This window comes from Hemitrygon akajei, chromosome 7, assembly GCF_048418815.1.
Source record: "Hemitrygon akajei chromosome 7, sHemAka1.3, whole genome shotgun sequence".
Taxonomy (NCBI): Eukaryota; Metazoa; Chordata; class Chondrichthyes; order Myliobatiformes; family Dasyatidae; genus Hemitrygon; species Hemitrygon akajei.
The window spans coordinates 94376437-94390698 of NC_133130.1; the positions used below are offsets into that span (position 1 = coordinate 94376437).

General features: G+C 39.4%; 1 protein-coding gene across 1 annotated transcript in view; it reads right to left on the reverse strand.

Annotated features, from left to right (window-relative positions):
* Positions 1-14262, reverse strand: part of adgb (androglobin) — a 219124-nt gene that overhangs the window by 193698 nt on the left and 11164 nt on the right. The window contains exons 3-4 of the mRNA XM_073051468.1: positions 6264-6356; positions 2975-3046 (exon numbers count right to left, since the gene is read on the reverse strand). Coding sequence (XP_072907569.1) covers positions 2975-3046; positions 6264-6356 — 165 coding nt within the window. The remainder of the gene's footprint in view (positions 1-2974; positions 3047-6263; positions 6357-14262) is intronic.

Genomic DNA, 14262 nt, shown 5'->3' on the forward strand with positions numbered 1-14262 from the left:
TGGACTGGGCTGTACCCACTACTTTTTGTAGGCTATTCTGTTCAAGGGCTTTGATGTTGTCATACCAGGTTAGGTGCAACTAGTCTGTACACTCTCCACCATGTATCTATAGACTTTTGTCAAAGTTTTAGGTGACATGTTAAATATTCACAAACTTCTCAGAAAGCAGAGGTCCATCTGGGGGTGCAGGTGTGTCTTCTTTGTAATGGCACTTACACACTGAACCCAGGGAAGATCCTCTGAAATGATAACGTCAAGGAATTTAAAGTTGCTGACCATCTCCACCTCTGATCCCAAGACGAGCACTGGCTGATGGACCGCCAGCTTCCTCCTCATGTAGTCAATAATCAGCTCTTTGGTTTTGCTGATGTTGTTGTGGCCAGAGGTTCAGTCTCCCTCCTCTGTGCTGATTCTTCACCACCTTTGAGTTGGCCAACAATAGTGGTGATTGTGCGGGAAATGTTATTGCCAATCTGAACTGACTGGGGTCTGCAAGTGAAGAATTCGAGGATCCAGTTGCACAAGGAGGTATTGAGGACTATGCCTTGGAGCTTAATGATTAGCTTTGAGGGGATGATAGTGTTGAATGTGAAGCTGTAGTCAATGAAGAGCATCCTGATGTATGCATCCTCACGGTCTAGGCATTCCAAGGCTGAGTAAAGAGGCAATGAAATGGCATCTCATGGTGACCTGTTATGACAGTAGGCAAATTGAGGTGCATCCAAGTCACTCCTCAGGCAGGATTTGATATGTTTCATCACCAACCTCTCAGAGTACTTCATCACAGTGGATGTAAGTCTGACAGTACAATTCATTTCCTGCAAGATGCCTCACTTGTTGATCATATCCAATTTATCTGGAATGAGAATATGTCAGATGTTGTCTTGTGATTGATGGCTTTATTGGAACATTAAACAAATGATGTTTTAGCTTTTGGGCTTGCAAAATTTATAAACACAGATGGCAGGGGAACTCAGGTCAGGGAGCACGGAGAGGAATAAACAGTTGGTGTTTTGAGCTGAGAGCTTTCATCAGGACTGGAAGGGAAGGGGAAGGAGCCAGAAAAAGAAAGTGGGGGAAGGGGTAGGAATACAAACTGGGAAGTGACAAGTAAGACCAGCTGAGAGGAAGGTAGGTGGGTGGGAGAGGGAGGTGAAGTGAGAAGCTGGGAGATGATAGGTGGAAGAAGTAAGGTGCTGAAGAAGAAGCAATCTAATAGAAGAGGAGAGTGAACTATGGAGGAAGGAAAGGAAGAGCGGCACCAGAGGGAGGTGATTGTATTTGATAGTCTACTTTATGTACTATAGTAAGAATTAGGTAAATAAGGTTAAATAAAAAATGAGAGTGGATTGGTATGATCCAATTTCAAAATGTAGATTTATAACTTGTGTTTCATTGGCATAGATAACATTCCCACTGAGTACAAACACTGGTACAGATCAAGTGGGCACTATGTCTGATTTCTGTGCTGGAAATTCTATGTAATCTATTGAACAACCATGTTACCATGAGGGCTGTCTACACCAGTGTAGCCTGTCATGTAACAACAAGTAAGCAATCAGCCACATGAACACTGATTGCAATTGTAATTCAGTTCAGCAGTCTTGCAACTGAAGTCAGAAGGTTGTGGATTTAAGTCCCACCATATTTTTGACAGAATCTAAGGTGCAGGTTTTCTGAGGGACTACTGCACCATTGAGACGAGATGTTGAACTTCTCCTCGACTTTGTTTGCCATCCCCTTGACTTCAAAGACTATTCAAATAAAAACAATGGAGGTCTTGCTCCGTTTCAGTGCTAATCTTAAATTTACCTCTTCTGGTTACTGACCAAGTGTATAGTTTCTTATTCCTATTTAAGATCACACCTTTCTTAACTTTAAACAGTTCAATCAGATGTCCTCTTCGTCTTCTCTTCCCACCCTTCCTCTGTAGGCAGAGAGTTGTATTCCAACATTTTCTCATCCTCCTTCCTATTACATTACATAACACCAAAACCTCCATTTTCTGGTTCTGCCAGGTTTAGACTGAGATTGAAATGTGTGTTCAACAAAATTGCATACTCAAAACTTCAGGAATCCCAACTTGGGTCCCATGTAAAAAAAAAACAAAGCACATCATCACACTGTCCTTCTACTCAACCACAAAACAAATCTGCACATAACTGATGATTCCTTTATACAGTATATTTTTATGGAGGCTCTTCTTGCTGCTAAAAATTGTATTTTATATAGGGTAATTTAAGCCATTAGTTGTAACAGTAATTTGAGAGATTTAGCACTACAACATGCTGATTTTCAATATGCATGAGTGACATACCCCTTACCACTTCTCTAAACCTGGAAATCAGGACACTGCATATAAATTGGTAAACTGATTTATTATAGCCACATCTACGGAGGTACAGTGAAAAACTTGTCTTGCACACTATCCATACAGGTCAATTTATTACAAAAGTGCACTGAGGTAGTACAAAATAGAACAGTAACAGAGCACAGAATAAAGTGCTTCAGTACAGAGAAAGTGTAACACAGGTAGTCAGTAAGATCCAAGGTCACAACAAGGTAGATGCTGAGGTGAGGAGTCCATCGTATCATAACAGGGAACCATTCAGTGGTCTTATAACAGTGAGATAGAAATTGTCATTCAGCCAGCTGGTATGTGCTTTTAAGCTTTTTTTTATCTTCTGCCTGATAGGAGGGGGAAGAAGAGAGAACATTCAGGATGGGTGGGATCTTTGATAATGCTGGCTGCTTTACTGAGGCAGCAAGAAGTGTAGATGGAATTTAATTTCAATAAAATAAACATAATCCCAATAAAGTAGACATAAATATAGACATACACCTTCAATAAAATCAGCACCCAAAACATGCAGGCAAAATATCCCTATGGTGTCCATGTTTAACAAACATTAAGTGTTTTGTGAAAATGAGAAATAAATATATGCAATGTTTTGTGAGACGTTATTGCACTCACCTCACTCTCTAGAATATGTTCATTAGCAGTTAATAAGTCAAACCATTTTTCTCTCTTGACAACAACAGGATTCTGTAATTAATGTACAATATGTTATTAAAAGATCTCTACAGGCCATTGGAATAATACATTGAAGAATGGGGCAGAACTTGGGATTGATTGACAACCCCACCCCAAATAATCACCATCTTTTGTTTCACTTGAAGCTGCCATTATGTTGTGATTGGTTTTAAATAACTAAACTGTTATAATTGATGAGAAACAATTTTATTTAGCACCAGAGTGTCAGTATTTTGATGGAAGGCTATTGGGCTATTTAATCTTGCTTTGCAAACTTCCAGAATGGTTTCTTACATTAATTGAAGAATTAACAGCCATTTTGAAACTTTGCTCTATCTTTTAGTTCCATTGGCCAAACTGGAAATCACTTTCACAAAATCAACCATTTCCTCATTAAATTCCTAAGTTCCTTACATTTCTTTGCCAGTGTCAACTTCAAGTTCATAAACTCAGCATCTAATTGACACAGGTCTTAAGTTGTCATTATATTCAAACCTAGCAAACAAACAGTGCCTACTATTTTTTTTAGCCCACTTTCAGACAGCCATACCTACTGGTCTTTATCTGGCAAACAGATTGCACTTTTTAGCCCTTCAACTGAATATCTGGCAAATGTAGCATGTTTACTAAAAATTAATATCCAAAAGACACACTGCATGCTCTCATATTTTAATGCATTAGTTAGCAAGTAAATTCTGCTCCTTGGTGCTTCAAAATAATAATTTGTATGTGTGGAAGAGAAAAAATGGATGCTGAATCTAGAATCCAATAATCACAAACTTTAAGTTTTCAATGAAATAACTGATGAATGAAAAGGGAACACAACCCTGGAATCCCAGCTATCAGTAAGTCATGTCCTTTAGTCACCAAATCTCAATGGTAGATAAACTTTGAAACCTATGATCTTATTTCTAAACCATGTCCCTCATCCTTGAATCCAGGATTCATTGCAATAATATGACTCTTAAATTTCAACACCTAATGGGCCTGAAGCCCAACCTCTTTGATCCAGAATTCTTAAGACCAGCAGAGGCCTTCAGCATCTACTTCTTGAAACAAAATCTGAACAGTATTACTGAAAGTATAGCTTCCTCTATGTTGGAGAAACCAAATACATATGGAGTCATCACTTTGTGGAGTACCTGTGCTCAGCCTGTAAGGATCCGAGCTTCCTATTGCCATGTTAATTCTCATGTCATTCTTATTGTGACCTGTCTGTCTGTGGCCTTCTCCATTGCTATTGTAATGCCAACATGAACTTAACAAACAAAAGCTCATCTTCTGTCTTGGCACTTTGCCACCTTTTGGAACAAAAATTGAATTTCCCACCTTTGGGTAAACTGTTCTCAGTGATTCCCATTACTGTGCTTATGTCCCTTCTTTTGACTCCTTTCAGTACAACACCTGTTATATTTAGCAGAAATTTGCTCAAGACCACATCTGTCTTAATCAATCTCCATATTGTCTTTTGTCCCACATCTCACTCCTTCCACATGCTCTGTTTTAAGAACTGCAAACCCTTCTTTCTTCTCCCAATTCTAAGGAAGGGTCCTTTAACTGGTTTTCTTTTCCATGGATACTACTTGGCCAGCCGAGTTCTTGCAGCATCTCTTTAGCTTCATACCTCAGCATTTGCAGTTTTATTTGTTCCCTTGTATGAGATCTACCATAGGTCAGTCAGACTAACAGTACATGTACATACACACTTGTATGTACCTTTAAAACACTGCACTCTTAATATGGCAAGATCCCCATTAGAGTCCACTGACAAAACTTGCATTAAGTGACACCAGAAGCTTGTCCAAATACCAAAGAAAGAAAATGCTAATAATACTCAGCAAGTCGGGCCATATGTGAGAGAAGAGAAATAGAGCTAAAGTTTCAAGTTAAAATGTTTCATGCTGAAGATTCTGTCAGAGAAATTAACTTACCTGAAGTAGTAGAATTCAATATTAAATCCAAAAGGCCAGGTGAAAGATGAGGTGCTGTTCCTAAAAGCTTGCCTTGGGCCTCATTATAATATTGCAGTGGGGAAAAGAGACTGACAGAAAGAGGGAGAGGATGGAAAATTAAGTCTTCTGGACTTCATTTTAAAGACAACGGACAGTCTAATGAAAATTTACTCAGTGTTACCTCTTTAAAGCCCCCTGGCCTCTGCTACTACTATATTCAGTGCATAAAACTGCTTGATGTTAATGGCTCACTTCTGTTTGTAACAATGATATATAATTATAATCCTGTCTTCTTCTTTTCTTAGCCTATCACCCCTACTGGGATATAGACCCCCAACAGCAGCTCAGCAGAATTCTCTATCCTGGGCAGTCTTTCAAATTGTCCCCAGGTGTACCCATCTTTGGAGACCTTCCTCTTTCAGGGATGAGCTTCTGTTGATGTTTCTATAGCAATGGATTTTTATAGCATTGGGGGGCAGGGGGTGGGGCTCCATGCCCAACCCTCCACCATTTGCAGCCAGGCTGAGGGCCATCTATGGTGGAGATCAATAATTCTGTCTGCTTCTTGTATTTTCTACATGTGCCTCAACAATTCCAAAGAAGCAAGTGGCTGTTCCATGTAAAGAAACTGTTTACAGTTTCCAATGACTCTCCTTTTAATTTCCTCATCAAATTGTATGGCAACACAATAAAATGATACAGCTCTTGTAGGGGTAAAAAAATACACTGCAATTTGAAACATTGTTATGCTGCAACTTAAACCAAGTATGTTTACTCAGTTTCTCAGCCTGACCAAGGATGCTCAGCGTGAAATGTTAATTTGGTTGTTCTTTTCCCCAGCTGCTGTTTGCAGCATTTTCATTTATTACCCCACTTATCTGTTTGTGGGAAATGAGTACATCTAAAAAAATGCACGTTACTGTGAGCAAATGAATGAAAGCTAAATACACCAAAGTCGATGACTAAAGGTTTCTAAACTGAGTTTTTGAAAACTAGCTATGTAATGAAGAAAATGTTTCAAACAGAACACGACTTCATGTAATGACAATCACTCTCAAGGTTCCTTCAAAGGCACAGTTGTTGGTAGAAGATAAAAGCTGGAAGAAAAATCATCCTGAAAACAACAAATCAGGAAAATTTAGGAACAGCACCACAAGGAACACAAGACTGGCACACTGCAAGTTTGGGTTCCAAATCTACATAAGAATTCAAAAATCATCACAATATCTTCAACAGCTGCTTCTGGAGACTAAAGATAGAGTACACACCAGGCTGACCTTCTGGATTAAAAACTCATGAGGACGCTTCCAAGAGTGAACTTTCAGAGAAGGTGGTAGTTCAATTTTCCCTTCTGGGTCGTCAAATAACTGCTGTATAAAGGCAAGGTAATAATTCAATTAAAAACAATCTGAAGCACAAACAGGATTCATTTTACTCCAGCCAGTTACAGGAAATTTACAAGAAAGTGCCAAAATTGCTGCTTTTTCGGCATTACTCAGTCTCCATTTTAACTACAACATGTACTCTTTACCAGCCACCTGGCTGAAAATTGAAAAATTGCTACTGCTTTGTTACATCACTTACTTTGCTATTTATTTATGGCTGAAGATTATTTCAGAAGAAATTCCTTTTAAGCATACGGCATTAATGTGGCATTAAGTATTTCAAGTACAAGTACACATGTGGGCATTTGAGTATTTAATTATGATCCTTTTGCATCATACTTTGTGAGCTAGGACCGAGAACTTGGTAGAGCAATGGAAGGGGAATGACAATGAATGGTTGGGAGCACAGCCTATGATTGTACACACCTTCTCTTTGGTAAGTTATTGACTTGAATCTAGATCTTGGCAGTAGACAATACAAAAAATATATATTTTCCAGTAACTGTTAGTTTTCTCCTATCTTCAGCTTGAATATTCTTTTGTAGATATCTGCTTTTGGATTGAATACTAGAGGCCACTTATGGACAGCAGATTCAGAAAATAAATTATTTAATTTAGTTGTGTCAAAAACATGATATCCAATGGTAATTTAATTTGTATCTTCATATAAAACTGAGAACACATAATAATTTCTCTTGACCTAGTTAAGTATTTTGCTGGGATTTAACTTCTGCAAGCCTCAGAATGGTATCAACAAGATTGATTAAGTTAGGTACAGATTAGGCTTTAGGGAATACTTAATCAGATTTTGAAATACTTAGAGGCAAAAGGTAAGGAGTGGAGGAAGGAAAATGATTCAGAAAATAGAACTGGTTTCAAAACATAGTTTATCAGTGCAGATTAATAATTTACCCAACTTGCCAGTAAATGTACCATTTAAAAAAATAACTGAGTGTATCCCCTGACTTATTTTTTATTTATTTACGGGATGTGTGCATTGTCAGCTAAACCAGCATTTATTGCCCATCCGTAGTTGCCCTCGAGAAGGTGGTGATGAGCTGCCTTCTTGAATTGTTGCAGTCCCTGAGGTGTAGGTACACCCACAGTGCTGTTAGGGAGGGAATCCAAGACTTTGAGCCAGCAACAATGAAGGAATGGTGATATGTTTCCAAGTCAGGATGTTGAGTGACTTGGAGAGGGATTTCCAAGTGGTGGTGCTCCCAGGTATCTCCTGTTCTTGTCCTTATAGATGGTAGTGGTTGAGAGTCTGGAAGGTGCTGCCTTAGGAACTTTAGTGCATTGTTGCAGTGCATCTAGTAAATAGTACACACTGCTGCAGCTGTTTGTTGATGGTAGAGGGACTGGATGGTTTTGGAAGGGGTACTAATCAAGTGGGCTGCCTTGTATTGGATGGTGTCAAGTTTCTTGAGCGTTGATGGGGCTGCACTCATCCAGGTGAGTGATGAGTATTCCATTACACTCCTGACCTGAGCCTTGTAGATGGTGTTCAGGCTTTGGGGAGTCAGGGAGTGAGTTACATACCACAGGATTCCTAGCCTTTGACCTGCTCTGGTAACCATGGTGTTTATATGGCTAGGCCTGTTCAGTTTCCTGTCAATGGTAACCCCCAGGATGTTGATAGTAGGGGATTCAGTGATGGTGATGCCACTGAATGTCATGGATGAGCCTCTCTTGTTGGAGATGGCCATTGCCTGGCACTTGTATGGCTCAAATGTTACTTTGCAACTTGTCAGTCCTAATAGAAATTAAACATGCACTTTCTTTTACAGAACATGAACAAGCTCATTATTTATTGCCCATCATTAATTTTCCTTGAGAAAGTTGATGTGAGATTCCTTCTTGAAACTGTTACAAGAGCGTGGCGGTGGACAAACCCAAGTGCAGAACACAGGCGTGGAGACAGAGTCAGGAGGCATTATTAACATAGCAAATGTGGAGTCAGTATCCAGGAGCAATGCTAGTCCTAAGAGCCTTGAAATGAAGTTACTCACACCAGAGTTCACCAACAAACTGGCAGCTCCTTCTTGTGGTCACAGGATTTTTATACTGCATTTGCTGATGGAAAACAGGTATTTGTAGTTAGTGGAACCTGGGAATGATTTGGAACTAAACGAGCTGATTGAGGCCCAATTCCTGAGGAAAATAGCCAGGTGGGCGACTGCAATCAACAATGTGAAGGAGTCTCCACAGCACTAGGGAGTTCCAAGATCATCATTCAATGCTGATGGATTTCTAAGTCAGGACAGAATGCAAGTTGTAGGGGAGTTTGCAGGTAGTATCATTTCCATGTGCCTGTTACTCCTGTCCTTCAACAGTGGATTACTCTGTTAAAGAATACTGCACTTATTAGAGCAGTTTTCTTTTACTTAACAGTACCTCAAAGTAACATAAAAATTGTGAATTCATGAAATTAACTACTGTATTTTCCTTTGAAACATTACCACATAATTTTGCAGTAATGTTGCATGCAAAATCATCCAAGTATAATTGCAAAATCATCCAAGCCATGGTATCACTTAGCTGGTGTTGGGGTGAGTCATCAGTGGACTGGGGGAGGGGGGTCTGGACTATAAACATGCATATTCTGCATCATTGTATTTTACTGATATTCTACATGGGTTTGTTGACTCGAGGACTGGACATCAAACCGTAGTGTTTGGGGTGGGGGGGGGGGGGCGCATCGGGACTCTCTTATTCTGTGAATGTGTTCTTGTGTGTGGCTGTTAGTAATGTGTTTTTAGCACCTTGACCCCATAGTAATGCTATGGTTGTATCGCGTTTGGCTGTATTCATGTATGGCTGAATGACAATTAAACTTGAATTGAACTGAATTATACTTAAAAATGTAATTTTGATTGCTGTTGTGCCAAAACAGTGGTCAACTTATTCCACGTTATTATTCAATAGTATCCTATCCTCAATATTTAAAAAAATTAGTTATAACTATTTAAATGTTGGAATTATAATAATAGCACTATATTACATTTTGTTTATATATTTGCTTCAGTTAAATTAATTCCACGTTTTTTTGCCTTCTATATAAACAAGCAATGGTAGAAATCATATACATATTAACAAGAAGGTAGTATACTATGATCAGAATTAACTATTGGACCATCATCTACTGAGGCATTTGCCTGGGATTAAAGATAACTTGCTTCCATTCTGGTTTTGTGGATTCTGAGGTGGCTCCTCAATGTTGAAACTGCAGATTCTTGTACAGATGAGCCAGAAGGTATCTGGCAAGGCAGGTAGATGGACAGTTTTTGAGCTGGTTCACTTCTGCTGCTGCCTATACAGGATTTGTGAACACCCAATGCATGGCACTGGGGTTCACAGTAGCATCCTGAATGCCCCCTCTTCATTTTTGAGTATTCATAAGCCAGAACTCTCCAAGAGTTGAAGAGGATGTTACACTTTTTCAGTGGATGCTTTGAACATATTCTGGAATGTTTTCATCACTCTTCCTATGACGAAGCCCTGGAATAGTGTGTCTGTTTCTGGAGTCTAGTGTTGGATATACCCAAAATAGCTCAGTGGTAATGACTGGGGCCTCACTGCTGGGAATGTTGACCTTGAAGGGGACTGTGGAATTGGCTCTCTTATCCTTCTGGGTGAATTCAGAGCATTATGTAGAATCAGCATTAATGGTCACTTTCCAGTGCCTTGAGGTGCCTACTATAGGCAGTCTTGATCTCAAAGCACATGGGAGGATGGGGATCATATTGGAACAGAGAAGGTGATGTCTGTCTTTGTTGAGATGTGTATCCTGAGATATGGGAAAATAGTCCAGGGTCTTGTGAATTCTTATTGTAAGGTGGCCAGTGTGATGCAGCAAGGCAAGTTGCATCAGACATTTAAAATGCAGATATTAAATGTAAGGCCCAATCTCTTGTATGCATTGGAGAAAGAATCTACAATGACTTTTTTAAAGATCGTTTTTGTCATCCTACAGTGCACAAGTGTAAAGGAGAATTAAATCATTGTTACCCCAGATCTGATGCAGCATTAAAAAAACATAATAAGCACAAAGAACACATAGACAATAAATATAAATATAAAACCAATCCTATAAAACACAATGCACAAGTAACTGTTGGAGTGTGACCATTTACATAGGCTGATTATATGTACATAGAGTTAACGTTAGGTACAGGAGTATCTAAAAATAAAGTGACTGACAGGAAATGATAAAGTGACTCTTGGGAAGAGGAGCTCTTCTAGGTAGCAGCAGTACATATGAAGACAGTGACTGTATGAGTGTAGGTGTGGGTTGGAGAGTAAGAGTAATATTTGTAATTTTTATTTTATTGAGATACAGTGCAGAACAGGCCCTTCCAGTCCTTCGAGCCACACAGCCCAACAACCCTGGATTTAATCCTAGCCTAATCATGGGACAACTTACAATGACCAATTAACCTCCCACCAGTACACCTTTGGACTGTGGGAGGAAACTAGAGTACCTGGAGGAAACCCATGCAGCCACAGGGAGAATGTACAAACTCCTTACTGCAACCCCTTTGTAGCTACCATTGTTCAAGGCATTGAAGGTTCCCTGATACATTCACCTGTTCTCAGATGCAAACAATGAGATTGTGAATTTGTGATCAAAGCTCCTCTCTGCCAAACTTTATGATAACAACAGGGGTACTGATTGTTCCTAAGACCTTTTTATTATTTTCCTTGACTTCCAGATAGTGAGGAGTTTCAGGACATTTAGTTCTAATTGGTTACTGTGGGTCAGGATGCTCACATTGAGGACAGATTTGTGACGGAGGAAGTCTTGACTGCATCTCTGTTTATCAAAGTCAATGTCAAAATAAATTTATTATCAAAGTGTGCATGTTACCATATACTACCTTGAGATCCACTTTCTTGCAAGTATTTACAGGAAAATAATGAAATGCAATCAAATTTATGAAAAACTATATGTAGCCAATGTGCAAAAGACAAATTATAAAGATAAAGCATAAATACTACTGAGAACATGAGCTGTAGAGTCCCTGGAAATGAATCTGTAGGTTGTGGAATCAAATCAAAGTTGTGGTGAATGAAGTTATCCACACCAATTCAGTAGCTCGTTGGTTGTAGGGTAATAACTGTTCCTGAATCTGGTCATATGGGACCTAAGCTCTTGTGTCTCCTGCCTGTAGTAGTGAGAAAAGGGCATGGCCTGGATGGTGTCAGGGTCCATGATGATGTTGCAGCTTTCTCGTAGCAGCATTCCATGTAAATGTGATCAATGGTGGTGAGGGCTTTGTGTGTAATGGACTGGGCTGTATCCATCACCTTCTGTAGACTTTTGCACACTTGGGCATTGCTATTTTCACACCAGATCATGATTCAACCAGTTAGGCTACTCTCCTCTGTATATCTATAGATGTCTGTCAAAGTTTAAGGTGAGATGCTGAACCTGGACAAACTTCTAATAAAATTTAAATTTACTGACCCTCTCCAGCTTTGATCCCCTGAGGAGAACTGGCTTATGAACCTCCAATTTCCTTCTACTGTAGTCAATAATCAGCTCTTTGGTTTTGCTGCTTTGAGTGAGAGGTTGTTGTTATGGCACCATTCAGTCAGATTTTCAATCTTTCCAAGATAATTTCACCCCCATTTTTGGCTCACATTGCAAGAGGGTTAACAAACTGCAGAACCTTCTGCATTCTCTCCATCCACTATGTTATTTAAGTTATGGTTGTACCTCTGCCTTCAGACACCTGTAGAGGTGTTTCTTTTCATTGAAAAAAGGCGGAACTTCCAATTCAGGAACTTAATGACTGCAGTTGATTTGCTCCTCGATCTCCACATCATTTTCATCTGTGCTGTTTCTTTGCTTGGTAAAAGGTCCAAATATGGAAGAATTCAGGATAATTCAATCACAATGGATATTCTGAGGCCCTGTTATCTAGAACCAGATAGATTATTAGTGAGGTGCTATCTGAGGAGAGCTGTATTTGTGGGATCCTTAAGAGATCTGACATTGATTTTCTTGTCATGAGGATTGTCCATTGAGGTCCTAACATTCCTAGTCCTGAAATTCATATTACAGAGTAGTTCCTTTGGACATAAGATAGCTGTTAAATAATTAGTCATGTTCACAACACCAGCTACATCTGCTTGCCCAGTCCAAGTTCTCAACCCCTAACTCCAGCGGCTCACCTTTGACAGCTTTAGCCCTTCACCACCCCACTGCTCCAGCCACTCGCTTCAGCCAAACTCCAGCCCTCTTGGCATTGGTCACATACCTGACCTGTGCACTTCCTGTATTTCTGCAGTGGTCACTTTATTGGCTCCAGGAGGTTTTATGAAGTACTGACAACCTCACATTTTCTATGATAACACTGCTGGGAAAGACACTGCACAGGTTGTACAGCTATGGACGTGAGACAGAAATTCCACAGGCACAGTGCCCCAAGGTCTTGCTAGTCCTTTGCTTTCTCCTGCCAATAAACCTCTTAGTCCCACTCTTTCTTTGCCACATTAGCAAACAACCTCTTCATTAGCAGAGTACACTTAAATTTAGTCTCTTTATATCCATTTTTATTGTTCAGAGTTTGATATGATTCACGGGCCACTGATTGGCAGTGTTGTTGGACTCCTATCAAAACTCCTAAAATTATTTTCTTAATTAAAGTCAACCTAAATAACCTTGATTGTCTGCAGTGCCCTGGATGAGCTGAATTTTTACCACTCCCATCCAAAGCAATTCAGAAAATTAAAGATGTTCTGGTTTACCTTAATCCAAACAAAAAATAAGTAATAATTTTATTTATTTAATCTTTGGATGTGGATACCATTGACAAAACCAGCATTTCATGCACATTCCCAGATGTCTTTAAGTGGTGAAGAGCCGTCCTTTCAACTACTGCAATTGATCTGGTGAAAATTGATCTGCTAGAAGTGGGTGTTCAGGGATCTTAACCAGGCATAAGATGTAACACTAGCAACTATCTAGGACAGGGAGGTAGGAGAAAGCTTGAAGGTAATGATGTTGCTGTCCTTGGTTTGGGAGGTTAAAGGTTTGCGTGGTACAAGGTGGAATAAGACTAAGCCTAAAATGGCCAATCAAGCATGATGTTTGTCCTAGATGCTGTTGAGCTTCTTGAATGCTATTGTATCTCCAAAAGTCTACAAAATACAGACTATCCACGTTATAATGTGCTTTGTAGTAATGAAAATAATACTTTGGAGGTCCAAGGATGAACCAGCCACCTTGCCTCTGATATGCCTTGCATTTATCTGGAAAGCTTAGTGAAGATTCTGGTCCATGGTAATGATGGCATTTAACAATGGTAATGTCATAAAATGTCAAGAAGAGATGATTTGAATTCTTCACTGTTACAAATATTTTTGCTGTCATTTGTGTGGCAAGCATGGAACTTGTCACTGTCTCATCACATGAAAAACTGCATGGGGAATGTAATCATTCTTACTTCAGGCATTGTTATAAATGGCAACCGAAGGTTATTGAGCTAAGGACACAACCTTGGAAAGCACTTGCAATGATGTCCTGAAACTGAATGACTTACATGAACAGCCAGAATCACCTTGTTTTTTTTTTGTTAGGTAGGATGCTCATCAGTGTAGATTTTTTTCTTGATTACTGATAACTTCAAATTTGTCACCAGTCCTTAGATAATGCTTTTTTGAGATTAATGGTAAGCTTTCTCATCTCATGGCTGAATTTAGCTCCTTTGCCAATGTTTGGCCCAAAGCTATAATGAGGTCTGGAGCTGAACAGCACTTGCAAAGCCAAAAATGAACACTGTTGAGCAGACTATTAATGACTGAGCTGTCTAATGGCACTGTTTATAACACTTTCTATTGTCTCATCAATGATTGATTCCATCCTAATGTTCTGTAGTGCCAG